This window comes from Micrasema longulum, unplaced genomic scaffold (assembly GCF_059751315.1).
Source record: "Micrasema longulum isolate JH-2025_06_02 unplaced genomic scaffold, ASM5975131v1 h1tg002375l, whole genome shotgun sequence".
NCBI classification, from domain to species: domain Eukaryota; kingdom Metazoa; phylum Arthropoda; class Insecta; order Trichoptera; family Brachycentridae; genus Micrasema; species Micrasema longulum.
Window position 1 is genome coordinate 99,093 of NW_028279525.1, and position 20,534 is coordinate 119,626.

The 20,534-nt window shown below is 35.1% G+C and overlaps 1 protein-coding gene across 1 annotated transcript in view; it reads right to left on the reverse strand.

The window, feature by feature from the left end:
- Positions 1–425: 425 nt before the first annotated feature.
- Positions 426–20,534, reverse strand: part of Pat1 (Protein interacting with APP tail-1) — a 48,875-nt gene continuing 28,766 nt past the window's right edge. Inside the window, exons 3-13 of the mRNA XM_088240191.1 lie at positions 15,853–15,979; positions 13,765–13,917; positions 12,034–12,255; positions 10,978–11,185; positions 9,533–9,691; positions 8,716–8,821; positions 7,808–7,950; positions 5,036–5,201; positions 3,517–3,645; positions 2,909–3,052; positions 426–2,646 (exon numbers count right to left, since the gene is read on the reverse strand). Coding sequence (XP_088096317.1) covers positions 2,943–3,052; positions 3,517–3,645; positions 5,036–5,201; positions 7,808–7,950; positions 8,716–8,821; positions 9,533–9,691; positions 10,978–11,185; positions 12,034–12,255; positions 13,765–13,917; positions 15,853–15,979 — 1,523 coding nt within the window. The 3' untranslated portion in view covers positions 426–2,646; positions 2,909–2,942. The remainder of the gene's footprint in view (positions 2,647–2,908; positions 3,053–3,516; positions 3,646–5,035; positions 5,202–7,807; positions 7,951–8,715; positions 8,822–9,532; positions 9,692–10,977; positions 11,186–12,033; positions 12,256–13,764; positions 13,918–15,852; positions 15,980–20,534) is intronic.

The window sequence follows — 20,534 nt, forward strand, 5'->3', positions numbered from 1 at the left end:
TTTCATTAACTTTTTCCACGTTTTCATCGGTTGTTAATGTGGTGGGGCGTCCGGACCATTCGTCATCTTTAACGTCTTCACGGCCATCCACGGCTGCCACCGACATAGTAAACAATGAATACTGCTGAAAATTTTAGCATACTTCAGGGGCATGTATACCAACATCATGAAAAAAATAATTGACAATCGGACTCCAAACCTGCAAAATTGAAAAATTCCTGTTATTTTCTGAACACACCTCGTAAATTATTTCACCTATAGTACATAGTACAGGAAATGACCAAAAATACTTTTCCATTTTTAGGCAAGTCAGTTTTATCGAAAATTTGAAATCCGGTAAGTACTTACCATATCGTGCCATAGTATAACCGACCAAATAAAATAATCCATGAAATCCATACGGAACAAAATGAGAAGACTTGTAGTTTGACTAAAATATTTATTTCTCAAATTGCAAGCATTACATTAGGCAGATACATCTACTTTGAAACATCGAAAGCTGCATTTGATTAAGTACACATTTTTACAATTACTAGAGTCTATGTGTGATGAAACCATACTACAGATTATATAAAATTGTGGAGATAAAAAGTAACGTCGGGATGTCGATGCCTCTATATAATTTCAATTGATGTTTGCTAAAATAATGCTTGCCACGATCATGATAATATAATATGCTTATTTAATAGTTAATAAATCTTACTGCGAATCTGTTAATCCCTAAACAAAATGAGGACGACAATAATTTACTAATAAGTATTAATTTTAAGTCAATATTTAATATAAGTAAAATTACAGAACACAAAATTAAAAAACTTCAGTCTTATACGTGAAAAAATTAGTTACATAATTTCAGTGCAACACATTCTCAGGAGATACTTCCAACTGAATATATGAGCAGAGTCCGGATTCTGTTCTCTCAGTACTGCGGGACGCGTATCCGGAAATACGGACGCGTTATCCGCACGGGATGTTTTGGGATCCACCCGAAGTGGCTTCGTCAATGGCAGACGTGTCGGATAGAGATACCCGCCCCAGTTTTAATCGAAACAAAGCAAATTCTTTTTAACAGACATTTATGGCATAGCCGAGATTCTGCAATGAAAACGAGAATGTTTATGTCGAGTGGCGTTGGCAGGCGCTACTCAGAGGTGATTCTGTGGCATTATGAAATTGAACAGTGTTGATTAACGAGCCTCCGAGTGATTCCGAAACATCCCGAATGGGATACGTATTTACGAGCGATACTGAAGCATCCCAATGGATAACACGTCAGGTATTTACGAACATGCCTGCGGGATGCACATCTCATATATTTCTAGGATGCTAAAGTGGCGCCAATATGCACACATGTGTTTACGCCGACTAAGATAGCTCGAGTTAACTCAGTCTCCACTAAGAGATATAAACATTTACTGGGATATTAAGGAAGTGATGTTAACAATGATTTCATTAAAATTCTTGAGAAGTGATAAATTATCATTATAAAGTTTTTTGGTTTAAAAATTAACCATCGTCTTGATGGTGAAAAAACCCGAGTAAAATAAATCTATTCTGTTGCAAACTTTTCAGTCTGTCTGATTAATAATATTGCCTGGAAGTTTAATTAACCTAGCTGAATTAATTATGATACTAAGATGTCGTCAACAACCAGTCAATTTTAAAGTCATTTTTCTCAAAATTATTACTATTGAAAGTTTTTTCATCATCGAGATGACGAAACTCACCAGGAGACAAAATTTAATAGTTACATTAGCTTAAAAGACGGAAATTTTAATATAAATTTTACTAAATATAACAATAGTTTGTAAAAAAACACTAAAAAAGTTTGAAAGTAATATTTTATTTGATTTGTTAAGAACATCTATTCTTTTATTGAATTAAATATAGCTAGAGATAGTATCTTGTTTCTAATAAAGAAATCGTAGCTTCCTTCCAAACATATCGACTGATATAATTTAGAAAACACTTACATTTAAAAAGACTCGCCGTTTATCGCTTCTCGCACAGAGATACAGAGAAGATACTAATATCGCAGACAGTTGATTTTTTGTCAAACATTTTCTCTGTCTGCCTCTTTAGAGAAAAGACACAATTGTGTGGGATGAATTATAATGAAAAATATACAATTTATTGGAACAAATCTGTAATTATACACATTTTTAAATGATGTCTTCTGGTGAAAACAGATGGAAGTATTTGGAGGAATGACTGATCTGTTTCGTCAATAATACAAAATTTTCAAAAATTTACATTATTCGTCAAGTCAAGTAAATGAACCAAATTCGGTTTAAAATCACAGACATTATTCATAAATAAAAGCCAATATACAAATAACGAGGGAGGCGCAAAACGTAATTACAAGTTTATATACAAAACAAAATGTGTCAGATATTGGATTGGGATAGCTAAGGGAAGATATGTACCGCTGAATATTTCCTCCGGCAATCGTTTCACTATAGATACTTAACTAACGCATACACTTGTCACTGGGAATATGTTTTGTTATTTACACTAGTCTTTGAGCTGTGGACGCACACTGGTCGGGGGCAGCGTCGCACCCCGCACCCCGCACCGGCTGTCGGCGGTGGACCGGCCCTCCCGCGTCACAATACTCGGCCGTACTCCGTCTGTCCGTTGAAAATTCTGTAACAAGATTTCATTTTTTAAAGACAAATGGAAAATGGACATCTAGGACATACTGGGCTGATAAAGTAATATTATACACACTGTAAGAATTATTAATCTGCCTATATTTTTAAACCTCCACGTCCCTACATTATTTAGATGTGTGTATTTACACTTAAACCTCAACTTGCTAATACTTTTCTAACACCAGAGTATTAGAATGCCGTCTTTTGGTATGAATTTTAGGTTTTTTTTATTTATTCCCGTCTGACTTTGTTACCTTCGAGAGTTGAATAGCGTCGCCGAGTAGATCCTCAATCCTCGTCCTCCTGCCTGAAGAAGTCCAACTTGAGTTGAGGAATGGGTACGGCCACTTCGGCTCCGAAGGCCGGCTGCTGCAGCTCCAGGGGCTGCTCTCGGAGCGCTGAACAAACACACATTATTAAATAAAGATGTTGACAGATAATAACAAAATGTTTTATGTCCTGGCATTCTTTTGATTCTATCATTCCTGACACACGGATGACATAAAATTTAAATGTATGTTATAGTATAATATCATGTACATTATACAAGAAACAGAAGAGATATTTTTGTAAAATTAAAAGGGCTCTTCATTACAAAATTTGAAGTTAAACCAGCCAATGACAGGTCATAAATAACAGCCCTGAAAATGCATATATTTCATATTTCCTTCTCTAAAATGTTCTACATGGCTGTTGTAATACATTGGTTAGACTTCATAACTCCCTAGGAGGTGAAATCCAGTCCTTGTCTACAAAAATTTGGTTGATTTCTATAACGATTTAAGCAAATGCATTATCCTGATTTTAAAGATTAAGAAAATAAAACATAAACCACCCAACAAAGAATGTACAGTAAACTTACTTCTCCAACGAATCAGTACTTGTGTGTAGAACTCCGCTCGGTCAGGTTTCTTGAGTTCATTATTGACGTGAACCAGGCCTAAATAGTCGTACTCTAGACCGGAATATCTCTCACCAAACAGTTTCAGGCCTGCAACGTAAAACCAAAAAAAGGTTAAATGTTTAATTTCATTAAAGTGAAATTGCACCATAAAAAGTATAAATTAATACAGCTTAGTTAGAGTGTGATTTTCCCATGGAGTATGTAATGCACAAAAAAATAGAATAGGAAACATTAAAACGTACTTTTTTTTTTATTCTTTCATATCAGGTGTATTAATGAATTTTCCAATAGTTTATGGCTCTTTCATAATATCAAATGTAGTAATGAATTTTCTAATATTTTTTGCAAAATTTAATTTTTATTTGGTGAAAAACTATTCTTCATTTATTTAAAATATTAGCCACTGTTATCCATGATTTACCGCCATCTATCAGGGGTGGTATTATGAATCTTCTATACCCCCTAAAGAGTGGTTAATTTGGGGATTTTTATTTTTTGAATGCGACGACAATTAAATGTCTAATAATGTATAAAGCTGTAAAAAAAACGGAAAAAAAACTAATACGGTTTTGTCAATTCAACCTAATTATGTGTTTGTGTAAGGTCGCAATAATGTTCTAAATAAAAATGTTATTATTCAGTTTCACATGTTCGTATTTGTTTGACATTTAATCATCAGTGTAGCCGTTGATGAAACAAAGTTTAGGCGCTTGTATAAAACATAAATCCCCAAATTAACCACTCTCTAGGGAATAGAGAAGATTCAGAACACCACCACAGGTGTGGTATTCTAAACTCAATTGCTCTTTTAGCATACTAAATATGCGCTAAAAAAGTATTGTCTGCGATAGCATTCAGAATACCAGCCCAGGGAACATATGAATTCTGTGTGGAAAAAAGAAAGATGGCAGTTTTAACGCGATAATTTTTGTATCTCTTTAATTGTTCGGAAGTGTGTATATGTGTGTGAGGGCAAGGTCTGGGCTACAGGCCGGATGCTTCCCAACTTCCAACACACGGATGTGTGGCAGGCCAGGGTTTTATCGTGGAGCAATTTGACAGACCGTCTTCTGCGGTCCGTAAATACGAGTGACGAGATATACAGAAATAAATATAAACTAATTAAATATGTATTTCTCTTTCACACACAAATGTTGGACACACAGACACTACCACCTTCACATCCAACCCCAGGAAGAACTTTCTGGCAAACCGAATTGTGGAGCATTTGAATATCCTTCCCGAGAAAATGATCATTGCATCCTCGGTTAATGAGTTCGAAAACTGCCTGGTCGGACACATAAATTTATAATGTTTTCTTTTCATATTTTATATTTTTAAAGCACATTACATTAATGTAACAATAATAATAATCATGTCTATCGTCAGTGTCTTAGGCCAGGTGAAAAAATAAAGGAAGAAAAATGAAAGGACCCGAGGTTATATTATTGTCAAAAATGTTTAAAGTTGAGCTTACTTATGGCGATAGATCTGAAGTAAAGTTTCTCAGCGTCGGCGTACATGTTCATGTGGTAGTTGTAGAGAGAGGCCAGGTGACCCACGGACAGGCCCACCTCGTAGTCGTCCGTCCCCAGCAGCTGCTCCTTGATGGAGATGGCTCGTAACTGCATCTCCTCCGCCTCCTGTACACAAATACTTTATTTATTTCACATAAAACTTCATATTTTTTATTTTCTATATGAACACCTCACTGGGCACAACCCGTGTCGAGGCATTATTTAAATTATTTTTATATTATGTTCTTGTACATAATTGATTTATTTATTTATTAATGAAATCATACAGTCTTTATATAAAACAAGGTACAAAAGAACAATTTTAAAAAGTAAGACCAATTACAGATTTCACACTAATGAATGCAGGAGGAGAGGGGAAAAATAATTTAATTCTAAAAAAGTAAAAATAAAAATATTACATAAAAAGTTCATAAAAAGGAGAAGACATTGTAAAGCTACTCTACTTTCCTCCCTCTCTCTCTGCTTCCATGAACATTTCAATTTAATTGTAAAAAAAAACACAACTAACAATAAATTATTCGATGCAGGTAGTAGATGTAGGTAAGTATAAATTAAGAGTTGAAATCAAATGATTAAAATTAAAAGTAAAAGTTAAAATTAAAATGAAAAGTTTAAATTAAAATTAAGTTAAAAGTTTAAATTAAAAGTTAAAATTAAGAATTAAAATTAAAAAGTTAAAATTGAAAGACAAAATTAAGAATCAAATTAATAAATAAATATAATATAATAAATAACACTGTATGGATTTAACACAAAATATTCCGAGTTACAAATAGACTACTGTTTTGGTGGGGTGACAATCTCAAGGCAGTTCTCGGAACCCAAATCCAGAAGCCATTTTTTAACAAATAATTTTAATTTCTGTTTATTTGTATTAAATTAAAAATCAAGAGGTAGAGTGTTGTAAATTTTGGTAGCAAGGTACGTTTGACTCCTCTCACCAAACAATGTTGTTATTTTAGGTGGCACATCTATATGTGTTTAATCTTGTTCCAAAGATTGTATTATATTTACTCCCACCATTTTTATGTGTGTGAACGAGAAGTGCCCTAGCGTACAGTTGCCTGACGTCCAGAACACCTACTCGTTCAAACACCTCCGTTGTGGGTGTTCTGATAGGGACCCCGAGCAGAGCCTCGAGTACGTACTTTTGTGCTATTTCCAAGGTATGCATAGCACTTTTGCTGGCTCCACTCCATGCACTTATTCCGAAATCTATAATGTCTATAATACAGCATCATTCACCAAGCTTGACATAGTTCCATTTAGCGGAGCATCCCAGAGTTATCAGTGTGTATATGTGGAAACAAGCGGCAGCATTCTGAGAATGTAAATTTATTTAACTTATCTAATCTCGTGTGAATCTGTCTCTTCTTATTTTCTTTTCTATCTTACTATCTTTGTTAAGTAAATATATTTATAACATTTATATTTGAAGCACCAACTTTGTGGTTATTCATTATGTAATTAAAATAAAAATAATAACACTTTGTTTTTAACCACTTCTAATTTATTTAATTACCGACCAATTATGGAGCTACACAAGCATAATTTAGAAAACCTTCTAAATTGTAAGGAAGCAAGCTCCCTGCGCTCTGAAAGTGGTCGGTAATTAAATAGATTATAAGTGGTTAAAAACAAAGTATTTTTATTTTTATCGTATTGTATTTTTGTAAAATTTTATTTGTATATTTGCGAGCATTTGCCAAATGGTAACTACTTACAACCAATACGGGCAATATGTATTGAAACTAAAACAAAACAATGAATAAATGGCGTCACTTTATTTTAATTTCAATATGTATGTGAAAATATATATACATAATTAGCTATATGTGTTGTGACGAATAAATCTAGATAGGTATTTTACAAATTTTCATTTATCATTATGATATTTTTGTCTCAATCGGGGTCTATATTTTATGAAGATTAGAATGAACAAATGTTGAATTCCAAAAATGTATTTTTATCCGGGGATTCGTGGGATGACGGAGATTTGCTTTGGTAAAAGGTTTTAATGGTCTCACGTTTTACTCGGCTCATCTGGTCGGTGGATGAGAAAGTTCAGGTGGGTGCTTCACCCCCCGGAATTTCTTCATCATACTCGTAGTGTTCGAGTATATAAATAAATTAATTAGATACTAGTCGTAAAGAAGGAAAAGGGAAATAAAAGGAGAAGAAAAGAGAAGTGCTTAAGGAAGAAACAGAAAATGTTTCTTCGGACATGATTTAACATGTTTGCGGACACAACTCTCTTATTTTTTTGGAATATTTTACCGCCGATTGGACTATAGTTGATGTTTTGAAGTAAATCTTATTTAACTTACACACTGGGACATTTTCGTTGCTGGCTGCTTTTATAGAGACGTCTTTTCACTACCGATGTCTTTTGGACTGACGGCTATAGGCGTCATTTCCCAAATGAGAGACACGATTTCGACAGTATAGCCAGCATAAACGCGAACATGTCAAACAGTGTTGCTCTAAAAACATCTCTGATAGTAGAAGGGAGATGATTCTTCACACTCTATAACTATAGAACTCGTCATTTAAACCTAACCAAAATTAACCGTGTTTAGAAACTCAGTTACCGATTTTATCCCTATTACGCACCGTTGAAATGATTACTCACGAAAACGGCAATATAAAAATGGAGAAAATGTATTACTACTACAGCCTTTTTTTAAGTCAAGTAGTAAAAATATATTTACCTTATATTTCTGCATACTTTGGTAGAGGCGACCGAGGTTTCCGTAATGTTTGGCAGTCTGTACGTTCATCTCTCCGAAGGCCATGAGTGACAGCGCCAGCGCCGCCCGGTGGAGAGTTTCCGACTCCGTCAGCAGTTCGGCAGCTGGAAACGAACAAGACCGTTTAATATTTAGGGATGCTGCGATGGCTTGAAAATGTCGAGCGAATGGACAGTGAAAGAACTGCCAAAAAGATTTATGATGCTAATTTTGATGGACGCAGATAGCGAGGAAAAGATCGAGAATGGTTGCGCCGCATTGGCTCTGATTAAAATGTAGCAACCTCACCTTTTTTCTACGGGAATCTGGTACTGATCGACTCTGCGCGTGCATGTGATTGAGTATCACAGCGCGACTGCTGTGTTATTTGAAGTTATTTGAGTGAGCGCCATTGTAAATTTTGGATCCTTGCTCCATGTCTTAAGTTTCAATCCATCGTTTCGTCACTCACGACCATTCAAATTCAAATGGTATGCATATTATTATATTTTTCACACAGAAAACTTAATTTTGCTTGTAAGCAAAATTTAAGATAAGTGCTAACTTCCCGTTGTAATACTGGCCCTGGTCAACCCGGCATCCCGCAGAGCCTGCCCGCGAGTAGTTCCAACAATAAGGTTTGGACCCCCAGCATAAGGTGAGTGATTGTTGTATTTTGTATTGGAGTTCAGGGCATTGTTAATAATGCTATTTGCAACATTACAAACCCGAGAACCGGCGACCTGTCAATCGTGCGCCTATCCATCTTCCGATAGGCGGCGCGATCAGAGACAGATAGACATATGCAAATGAAGACGGCCAGGTCAGGTTGGAATAGTCAGATTGAGTGCATGCAAAGATGTACGAACGTAGAGGAAATCTATACTAACCTCCTGAGTCCCGTCCCGGGGGAGTGTCCAGGGCGATCTCCTCAAGGATGAGAGCCTTTACCCTCTTGGCTGTGGCCAGCATCAGATGGGTGGGAGGAAGCATCGCCTATCAACACAAAATTCATCATAAAAGTTTCAACTTTTGCATCATGCAACTTGTATTTTTTTTTATCTGATAACCTTTCCTAACTTTGCGAGAAAAGTCATTGATTTTGATTGTGGATTTTGCCTTTCAGTCATCAGTCTCATCAGTCTCGCCAGTCAGAGCTTACCAGCTATGGGCACTGGCAACACCAAGTACCAGGCCCGCCAATATACCAACCTAACAAGCCACCAACTGTGGCGAAACGGAAACGTAAATCAGATTCTCTCCGGTCGACCGACACACATAAATTCAATTCGCATTCATTTAACATGGCTGGACTTCATTCAGCATTGTCTAAATCTGGTTCCTTATATTTGAATCTTTGTTACAGTAACTAAGTCATAAAACATAATATGATGAATCGGGTTGTGGTCCCATGGCTAGTGTCTCGGACTCACGGCTCAAAGGTCCGTAGTTCGAATCCCACTCTACCCCAACTTGATTCCCATTTTCTAATAGTGAGTTATTTACAACTCGTTGAAAATGACCCTCAAAATGAAATATTAGGGTATTTCATAAGAACACAAATATTTAGTATAATTTTTTTTTTAAAAATAAATGGAGGTGATTTTTTTTATTTTGATACACGCAACCTTGTAACAGAACTTCTGGTAAGTCCAGTCACAAGGCTGAGAGCGTAATATGAGTATTTTCGTAAGTGGCTTGGAATACCTCCATGATCTTGATGGCTCTGTCGGCGTGCTCCCGCGCCTTGAAGAAGCGACCCGAAGAGTACTCGTGCACATACAGCGCGTAGGACAGATCCTCGTGAGCCACGGCTAGCACCAGGTTCTTCTCTTGGAACATGGACATGAGGGTGGCCAGCGCTTCCTGCACAAACATACAAACTTCATGAAACAGCGATGAAGAATTTTTGGCAAAATTAATTGAAAAATAAAAATATCTGACAAAGACGAGGTATTTTTTCAAAGCCGATTATTTGTCAAAATCTTTTTACATTTTACGCATTCAAATTGAGGGGATCTAAAAGCCCAGCTGCCCTGGGGGACTCTGTCAGCTACGCATAGAAGAAAGTTAACTTCATTATTCCAAAGGAATACAAACTCTACGTTGACTAATGAGGAGGGAGGATGTATGGACAGAGGTCAACACGTCGTCCCACCCCTAGGATCCCCTCAATGCCTGTTTTTTTTATCATATTATAGTTTTATGTTTTTTTTGTTCAGTTTCTTGAACATATCATCGGAATTGTAGAACAGCGACGGATGTGGGAAAATGCAACATTGACTTATTTTTATATTTGATTTTGAAAAAGTTACACTATGGATTTTTTTTTCTAGGTTTAAAATATATATATATAGCTAACCCGAGTATCAAATGATATACTATCAAGTTGAAACAGTGTCAAAACAAAAAAATTTAAAGCCCTCTCGTGTAAAGAAAATCACATGTGTTGTTGTTCTACGATCATTTATTTATTTATTTATTAAGGAAATCATACAGTATTTACATAAATACAAGGTACAAAAGAACAACAACAGATTTCACATTAATTTATTATGAATGTAGGAGGAGAGGGGAAAAAATAATTAAATTCTAAAAAAATATATACATATAAAAATATAAATATTAATAAAAAGTACATAAAAGGGAGAAGACATTGTAAGGCTCCAACTCTACATTCCTCCCCTCTCTCTCTGCTTCCATGAACATTTATATTTCTTAGTAAAAATTCACAACCAACAATAATTAATTAGATGCAGGTAGCAGATGTACATATGAATAAGTTAAAATTAAGAGTTAAAATTAAAACTAAAATGAAAAATTAAAATTAAAAGTTTAAATTAAAAATTAAAAGTTAGGCAGGAGATAAATTTGACTGCATGTTTCTTCAAATAACTGTTGTAATATTGGCTAAACCCGTATCTATAATAAATAAATATACAAAATTTACTAAAAACAGATTAAACAAAAACAAATACATACATAATATACACGAATAAACAATAAAAAAATGTTGAAAAATGAAATGAGTACGTAAAAACAAAATTAAAATAATAATACATTTACTAGATGTAAAAAAGTAGATTTGTATTAGAATAAAAAAAACATTAAGACAAAACCAGAGAACGCTTTTGCAGTATTAGATTGTTTACCTCATAAACGGTAACGCTGTCGAGAATGGAGTCCACGTTGAGGAGATAGAAGCCGTAGTCCAGCAGTGTGAGAGAGTAGCGCAGGTCTCCAGGCCCGAGGTACTGGCGCGCCAAGGCCACCGCCTCCCGCATCAGCAGCCCGGCTCTCCGGAACTCCCTCATCATCACGCACGCCTTGCCGCATATGCGGAGCACGTCCACTGTGATTCTGTAAAGAAAGGACGCGGATAAGTTGACGGAAAATAAATATTTGATTTATCCAAATACGTATTTAATTTTGGGGCAATTTTTTTCGCGGTCAGCTCTTTTACTTCACAAAAGTCAACAGATGGAAGAGTTGAGGAAATGTGGATATTTAAATATAGGCAGAATGGTTAATGTTACACAGTGTGTAAAGTGGTCACTTAAACCAGCCAATGACAGGTCATCCCAACTAGAAACCTCAGACAAAAATTACTCTTTCATACCGATAACCCTACGGTTAGGTTAGTTAGTTCTATAACTAACTATGGTTTTCATTCCCCTATGCCTAGAATTCTTAGGTCTGCCAACAAACATATCAGTCTTGATTTCTTTGATAACAAGTCTTCATTCAAACGATCACTGAATCAAATTAAATTATAAACACCTCTCTTCCGCTTCCACTCCCACCGAGTCTACTATATATCATTGTGTCTTTCTACTTTCCTTTACAATAAATTTCTATGTATAAATATGTCCTTAAAAATGCCCATTGGGCGTATATATAAATGCTTAGACTTCCATATTCTCTTCTCAAAAATGTTTTCCCTCTCTGTTGCAACGAATTTAAATATGTGTACTAATTATATAAAGCCATATGCTTATTAAACTACATATATTTTGCAAAAAATCTTTCGCTACCTATTTATAAGTGCAGTTATTTTTATTTTAAAATTTGTTTTACATTTTAGTCATATATTTATCATTTTGAATAATTTATAAAGTGCCTTGAGATTCTAGTTCCCTGTTTTCATGGAAAATTTTTGATAACCGATATAATCTAGATTGCAAGAATAGAAAGCGACGGGGCCTCACTTGACGGGCGTGTCGGGGCGCAGCAGCTTGAGCGCGCGCGACGCCCAGCAGTAGGTCTGGCGGTAGTCCGAGTGCAGGAAGTGCAGCAGGGCGAACTCGCAGTACAGGCGCAGCATGAGGTCGCCCAGCGCGGGGCACGCGGGCGCGGCGGGCGCCGGCGCCGTGTCCACCAGGCGGCAGTACGCGCGCTTCTCCGGCTCGCCCCAGCCCGAGAGGACGTAGCTGCAACACCGCACACTGTACAGGACATTGGCCAAATTACGGGTCTTTGGATCTCCGTTTCCCAATCGAAGTGCATCTCGATCATTTGATACATCGAGGCAAGATGATCAGTCTCACACTTCGGAAACAATGAAATATAACAGTGAAAATCACCTTGAAACACTGTGCTTTTAACTTTTAAACAGCAGTAGGCAAATGCAACAGTTGTGGTTATATTTCACACAGTACTGATATTTTGGTTCAGACACTGGAACACTTTATCTAACATTATTTTGCTTGGGGTAAAATTTATATTAAACATTGTTAAATAAACACCTTGATGAAGGAACAATTGTATTCTGAACCAAGTCAGCATAATTAATAAAATAATTGTACTTAACTGATTTGAAACCAAAAACGTGTATGTAAATTGGGAAATTTTATCTATGATATAAACAAAATTTCCCAATATTAAGGAAAAAATCAGTGTATGCATTTTATGAAAATATTTTTTTTTATTTTTGTGTTTTTAAGGTTAAGTACCTACATAAAATTATTTAAACATGTTTTTTGTGGTATCACTTTCTTTAGTATGGCACCACAGAATTTCAACTGTTATTTACATCGTGGCAAAACTGTTTCACACTTTTATGATAACTGTTTAAACAATCTTCTTTCAAAATTATGTTTATAACTTCAAATAGTATTTCTATTGCCAAATTTTTAAACTTTCTGCGTCGTAATTTATTAATGTAAAAATTGTTTTCTTCCTAAACATGCGTCAACCGCATGTCACAGTTTAGTAAAATGTCAAAATTAGACACTTAAACAAAATAGTTAATTACACTAAACCTACTTTGAATTTAGTTTGAGACAACAATTTACACATTTTTTTATTTACCTTGATTTTATTCACCATTTTGGACAAACGTGGCGGCGCGCGGCTCGGCGTCTTTTGACAGATTGAATGAGTTTCGAAAAATTTTCAACGTAAAACCGGGATTATGAAAAACTAAAAAATGTTAATTGGGGGATATTTGAATAAAAATGTATGGAAAAAAATGGGACCTAAACATTTCGGCGTAAAAAGCGGGAAAACGTAAAATTGAGGAACGTAAAAACGAGGTTTTACTATGATAATAAATGAAGCAATGGATAAATTATTGAAATTTCAAGTAATATATTAACAGAGCGCTTTTTAGGATCCCCTGTCGAAAAGTTCAATCGATAGTTACACGATAGTTCATGAGACATTGAGGCTTGAAATTTACATAGAACTAATATTATAAATCATTACAAACCAGCAACTATTTTAAATGTAGTTCAGTATCTGGTCATATGAATGTCCAAAGCATTCTGGTAGCAAAATAATTAGACATTTAAACAAATAAAATTAAGAAGCCAATTTACACGATGCCATAATATAAAAAAATAACCTTTTAAATAATTATAAAATTTTGGCAAGGTCGGAAAAATTCAGTTACATATTTAGATTAATAAAAATCATAATATCGATTTTATAAAATATACCTTTCTATGCAGGCGGGGGAGGTGTCTTTTTGGTCGGGGCTCAGCGCTCCCGTGAGCTCCTCCCGACATGTTTCCTCCAGGAGCGAGATGGCCAGCGCCAGGGTCTGCGAGGCCTCGCTGAAGGAGCAGTAGCAAGCTTGTGCGTGCAGTAATCTGGAACAATTCAAACAGAGGTATTGTACACGCACGTCGCACATACATTGCTATGGTTTCGTAAGAAAGCGGTGCCGTTATCTACGGGCCACGATTTTGCATGGTGCAATAGGCGTAACAAGACCGGGGATGTCAGCTTAAAGAGAGCGGTGCTGTTATCTAGCGGCCATGATCACTGTGTACATTTCAAGGTTTAGTACAAATTTTAAAATTTTCGTGATTTTCATACAAATAATTCAAATTTGGTCATTTTTGATATTCTAAATCACGTTTGAACTCATGATCACACACAAAACCGTTTACTGCTACACAAGGAAAACCATTCCCAAAGTTTTCATCCTGCGGACGACGCCCGTCCTTTAAATGATAGCTCTAGTAAACCTGCGCTATCTGGTTTGTACAGACATTTTAATGACGTCATCCACCGCTAGATGACGACATCACTCTCTAAGGAAACCATAGCTTAAGAGCCAGTTGCAACGACTAAACTTACATTTTTATTTAAATTGCTTTAGCTTACTTTTTACTTAGAACCAATTTTGACAAAAACATAACTATTCAATGGGACAGTTCAATCTCACCTTGATTCTATAAAAATTATACCCGCACTTATTTCGGCTACATTGCGGACTAAAACTATTATTGACTCTTGTGCTATAGGCTGTGCAAGCAGTGTAATTACCAGAAGGGCCTCCCAAGCCAGTTCAACGCTGAGAATTTAGACAAAATAAGTTCTAAAAGTGGCCTATGCATGAGTGTAAAAGCCGATCTGACCTCGGGCTTCGAGACAGTCGCTCGCAGATATCAGGTCTAAGGATCGCAAGGTTTCTCCCTTAAATAATATCCTGATTATGTATGTGATTATTGTTGCCCATGAAATTCTTTGATTATACCATGAAGACGAATGCTGTCACAACTGGTGACCCCTCAGGATGTATCGAGGCTAAAAAATTACTCGAGTAATTAAATATAGAATAAACTCATCATTATTCCTATCAACTGACAATCTAAAATTAGATTTATCGAATCAATTGATAAATAAATGACTGATTGTTTATTTATAGATTCTCTTTGTTACTTAGTATGTGCTGATTTCATCTGGGGTCAATTGTTTTACATCACATCAGTCGGAAGGAATAATTGGGTGTTAAAACATTCATTAAATTGCTAACAATTTCTCTCTGTTAATTATAATAGGTGCCGATACTCGATACGAGCTCCATTTATTTCTGGTCGGCAATATTGAACCTGTCAATTTATCGACATCTATCAAAGAGAACTAAAGAAGCATTATTAATTTATATTAAAGTTGAACTTTACTTGACCTTAGAAATGTTATTTCTGTGGATGTTAAAATTTAAATGGTATTAATACTAGAAACTATATAATACTTTTGGAGTATTTTTTCACAAAAATAAATATATGTCAATAGATGAAGCAAGAAATGGATTATTCCGTCTATGTTAGTAAATCTAGGGTCAACTTTGCATTGGTCAGTATGTACATACTACCAACATAGCAGTTTTCCTAGTAAAGCCTCATAAACTCCTTAAGATTAGTAGAAGCCAAGTTAAATAGATTACAAATTAAAGCCGCCGCAGCACTGTTTGAAAGTAAATAAGAATACTATTATAAAATCCCACATTTAATCTTCCAGGAGAGTTATTAGTACATTTCAAGACAGGGAGAAAGTAGAGAAGACATGGAAAGCTAGTTTCCTGTGATAGACAAAAAAAAGGCTGATAACCCGAAACACTTAATCTTCGTCTCCCTCAACTGACTGCGAAGACTGCTTCATTCAGTCAGAAAAACTCTTACTCTGCAAAGTAGAGTTATTTTCAATAGAAAAAGTATATATACTATAAAATGAGGTTAGGTTACGAGTGGTTCCTGTCCTGCTGTTCTCGTTCTTTACTTATCAGTGTCTAGAATTACCTGTGACAGCACTCCAGCGTCATGCGGACGTAGTAGGTGCTGCGCGGGGCGCTCTGGCAGAGGTTGCGACACGCCACGAGGACGTCCTGCGCATTAGTGTACCACCCGACTTCATTGAGAAATGTGCCTGAAAATAAACATTAGTATTGAAAAACAATTAAGGGGATGTAAAGAGTAAATAATGCTTTATTAAATAGCGTATTTGAAGTTAAGTAACTAAGATAGGGAGACATTACTTTAAAATAATTGGTATGTGCTTGTTATAAACCACATTAAAGCGACGGCTTACTAAATATGATAAATTTGCTAAGCCTTCCTATCTGTGTCCACTCTACGTGGATTTGTCGACTATAATTCAACATCACCCTGATGCTGCAAAAGCAATCGAAAATTAACACAACTTTCGGTCCAAGAGGATTGGTCTACTTCTCAATTGAAGTGTACAACCTACTTCCATTGTTCATGATGAGAACAGTAAGTAAATACTATTTTCTTTCTATCAGGGTATACTTTACTCATTAATTATATCCTATTTTATTATATCAGTATTATGCTACACATATGGAACTAATAAATCAAATATTTTTGTCTTTTAAGGATGGGAAGGAGTGGACTAGGGGAAACATAGTTTATTTGGTTATTTATTATTTTTTTCTTATTATGAATCACTTTTTTAATTTCTAAGATTTCCAAGTTGTCTAATTTTAATATTTTATTTTCAACATGAAGAACTTTTAATCCAGTGTCTTTACTTTAATTATAATTATTTTCTATCAGATGGTTTGAAAATTCAGTGAAAAATAAGTGGTTAAAAACAAAGTTGTTTTATTTATTTTATTATAATGACAGGCGCCGTGGCGCAGTTGATTAGACGGTCAACTGCGAAACTGGCGTCATGGGTTCGATTCCCGTCAGTTGCAAGAAGAAATCCAAGAAAGATTTTTTCTGGGATTTGTCTGGGTATTATTCATAACTTTCTTCCAGCCCCTAAAATTGAGGCTTAGCGGGTTATTCCTTTTAAAAAGCAATAAAAAACACAAAGTTAGTGGTTCAATATAGGTGCGAAGGTTTTTACGGTCGCTGTTATCAATATGTTTCTTTTTCGGGTGATACCGTGTGTGTAGGATTGCAATAGCGGAATACTTTATAGACACCGGACATTTTTTCGCCTTCGAACTGAAAATTTTACATAAAACCCAGTAATTACAGTGCACGAATGATAAAAGAGGCAATTGAAATACACAGACACCCAAATAACATAAACAAAGACGACGGGCTTAAATTAAACTCAACATGGTTCCCAGCACTACATACTATAAAAATGAATAGAAATGTGCCTACTGTCGACTGCGACACGGTACAAATTACTAGTACTTAACACTTTGAATTTACCCTGTGCCTGGCCCATTTTTGTGAAATTTCATGCTTTGTGAAGGGTTTCTTAAAAGTGTCATAATTATGAAAACACAAGGTTAAATCAATTGAAACTTCAAATATTTATTCTAAACCATTTAATAAGTCATTTTTGTATGATAATTTTGCCAACATTAGCCTTTATAGAGCCACATTGCAATGCTCGCACATATACAGGGTCTCACTCCTTTATTGTGCTTTTGTATCTTGGGGCCGTGTAAACACGTGATTACAATAACCACACGTTGTGTCCCGGTCACGTGTTTTCACGTGGTTTACCAGCAGCAAAAAAGTACTAATAAAAGTCACCAGATGTCAATAAAATGCACTTTTTAAGACAGCTGGTAAACCAAGTGAAAACACGAGACCGGGACACAACGCGTGGTTATATAATCACGTGTTTACACGGCTCCGGGATACAAAGTGTTAAACACATACTTTTTTTACAAAACACTCAGTTTACCCTGAAGACGGCTCCGGCAATGGTAGCCGAAACGTCGGAACAAATCCAACACACACGGTATCACCCAAGAAAGAAACATATTGTTAGTGGTCCAAGTACAAAAAATCTAAATTACAATGCTCCTGAGTTTACACGGACACTTATCATAATAATCATAATAAATACACATCTAACTGTGAAAAACGGAGCGGTTAATGGATCTGTTACTTAAATACATAAACGAATAATGTTGTCTTTTTCAATATGCAATAACAAATTAGAATAAGCAAATAATACTGCCGTAGAGGTGGTATTTAATTACAATCATCAACTAATGTCAGCGCCGAACAAACAAGACGCACAAGTGCTAAAATATATGACAAATATATTACTAACATTCATCAATCACTTAGTCCAACGTGAAGCGAATCATCATATACATACAACATCCATACTCCATACATGCATACCGATAATCCCACGCCTTCTAAATCAACAAGACAAATATTGCAAAGATCGCGAGATCGTGAGCTTGGATGGTGGGAAAACAGACAAAAAAATTCACATCCTTTATCTTGGCATAACTAAAAATATTTTTTAACACATTTGATGGTTAAAAAGGATCTAAGTTCCAAATATTTTTTTTCTTTTAATCAAAGTTTATCAAGTTTATCTTAATGCAGCTAAAAAGGAAAAATATAGTAAATCAGTTTTAACCCTTCGATGCCCAATTTTTCTAATTCTAACTAAAAACATTATTATTTTGTATGTTTTTGATGCCAAATACTGGGAAAAATAATGAAAAAAAATTTTTTTTTTTCAGTTTTAATTTCATATTTTAGTTTATGTGGACGATATGCAACATCGAGCATTAAAAGGTTAAAAAATACAAACATGTAAAGAAAACAAAAAATAACGATTCTTATGAACATATTTTTATATAATAATGAAAGTTGCGGAAACAATAGGAAAATTATCACTTTTTTAAACATTTTTAAAGTAATAAATGTATATGAAATACTGTTGAGTAAAAAAAAAATTTTTAATTTTGAATTCCCGCAAAAACGGTCATTCCATTGGTCACGCCACTAATACGTCACGATTCATGTTTATTTGTTCCTGACCATTCAAATTTATTTAGAACATTGTCACGAATCTTGACGTCACAACTATCAAGGCCAAACATGTCGCGTTTTTCTAGTGATGTATTTTTAAAAAAAATATATAAATGAAAATATTTCTGAACAATATCCATATTGATTTTGAAAAAACAATTAATTATTGTAAATCGATTTCATATATTTTTATCGGTATTCGTAGTATGTGATATTTCCCTATTATAACATCAAATCTTAAAAAAAAAAAAAAAACAAAGAAATCACCCTTTGAACTTTAGCTAAATTACAATTTAAACAGAATACGAATATTTTTGTCGTAAATTTTGTCGAAAAATTTTAACCCGGTCGCGACTTTTTAAAATAAATTGTAATGGCTAGTATGTATACAATACAATAAACTAGTCGCCGAGCGATAAACATGTTTGAAATCACTTTTATACTAAGATTATCGGTATGTAGCCGATCGTCTACATTCTACATTGGGCATTGTAGGCTTAAGCGAATGCTGTTTTAGTTGTTGAGAAAAAATGCGATTACATCGTCGCCATTCAGGCAGAGATCACTAACTCAAAAAATATAATTTTGAGAAATCGCAATTTGAAAGTTTGGAGACCGAGGGAATGTCAGATTTTTGTGTTTGTCACAACATAATTCATTCACGTCTTTTGAATAAATTCCATTGGTAACTTTTTCCTTCTGATACATAAAAAAAATCTGGGAGGTTTTTAATGCGGCGAGGTGGCTAAAATTCGGTTAAGCGACTTTTGCTTGTTTATAATCTGGGCAATGCAAGCTTTAAGAGCTAGCGAAAATAAGGAAATATTAGAAACAATTATTGTAATGTTGCGCTTCAAAATATATTTTAACATGTTTTTTCGTTTTAATATAAAGTCACAAGTAAAAAACACAGATTTGCGCAACTTTTTTCTAACTCAGTTACCTTGGTGACGTTTGCCTCTTAAAGAACGTAATTTAACGCTTCGAATGGCATATTCAACTCAAAACTGTCATTTTTAGGGCTAGTGACTATTGCTTGTAAAATACGTAGCAGCTTTGGGAGGATCATTACCGCGCTTGTTCTACAGGTAAAAATCACTAAAATATTTTTCCCAACGCTAGCTGATGCAGCAAACTTCCGTCGTCTTTACCAGAGTACTTTCGAAACGACCCAAATCTTAACCTGACACGGAGCTATGAGAAGCTACCTACCTATATATAGGTTTAAATGAAGGAATGATGACTATTGTCCGTGCGATTATACTTCTGCACAGAGTATCGAACTCATTTTCCAGTTTACAACGCCATAATCTTGAAGCAGAGTGCAGGAAAAATGGAATATTCTTAGCAGATATTCACACTGGCGTTAAAAGTAATCATCACGCGCAATTGTTTTTAGACTCTGCAACAATGGTGACCGGACTCATAAAGGTAATAAACCAAAATCAGTGATCAAACATCCCATTTCCAAGATTATTTAAAAAGCAAATGTCTAAATAGCTTGGAATTAATTTTGCCAAAATCTGTTTAAATGTCGTTTGAGTTCCTCTGGCTCTTCGTGCCTCATATTAATCTTAGGAAATACGACCATACATCTGATTATCGTAGGCAACTGAAATTACTAGAAAAATAGACAGCGCACAGACTATCACACCCACACTCCACTATGCCTTTGTGGAAAATTTCAACTCTTATCAGATCATGGCTCGCAC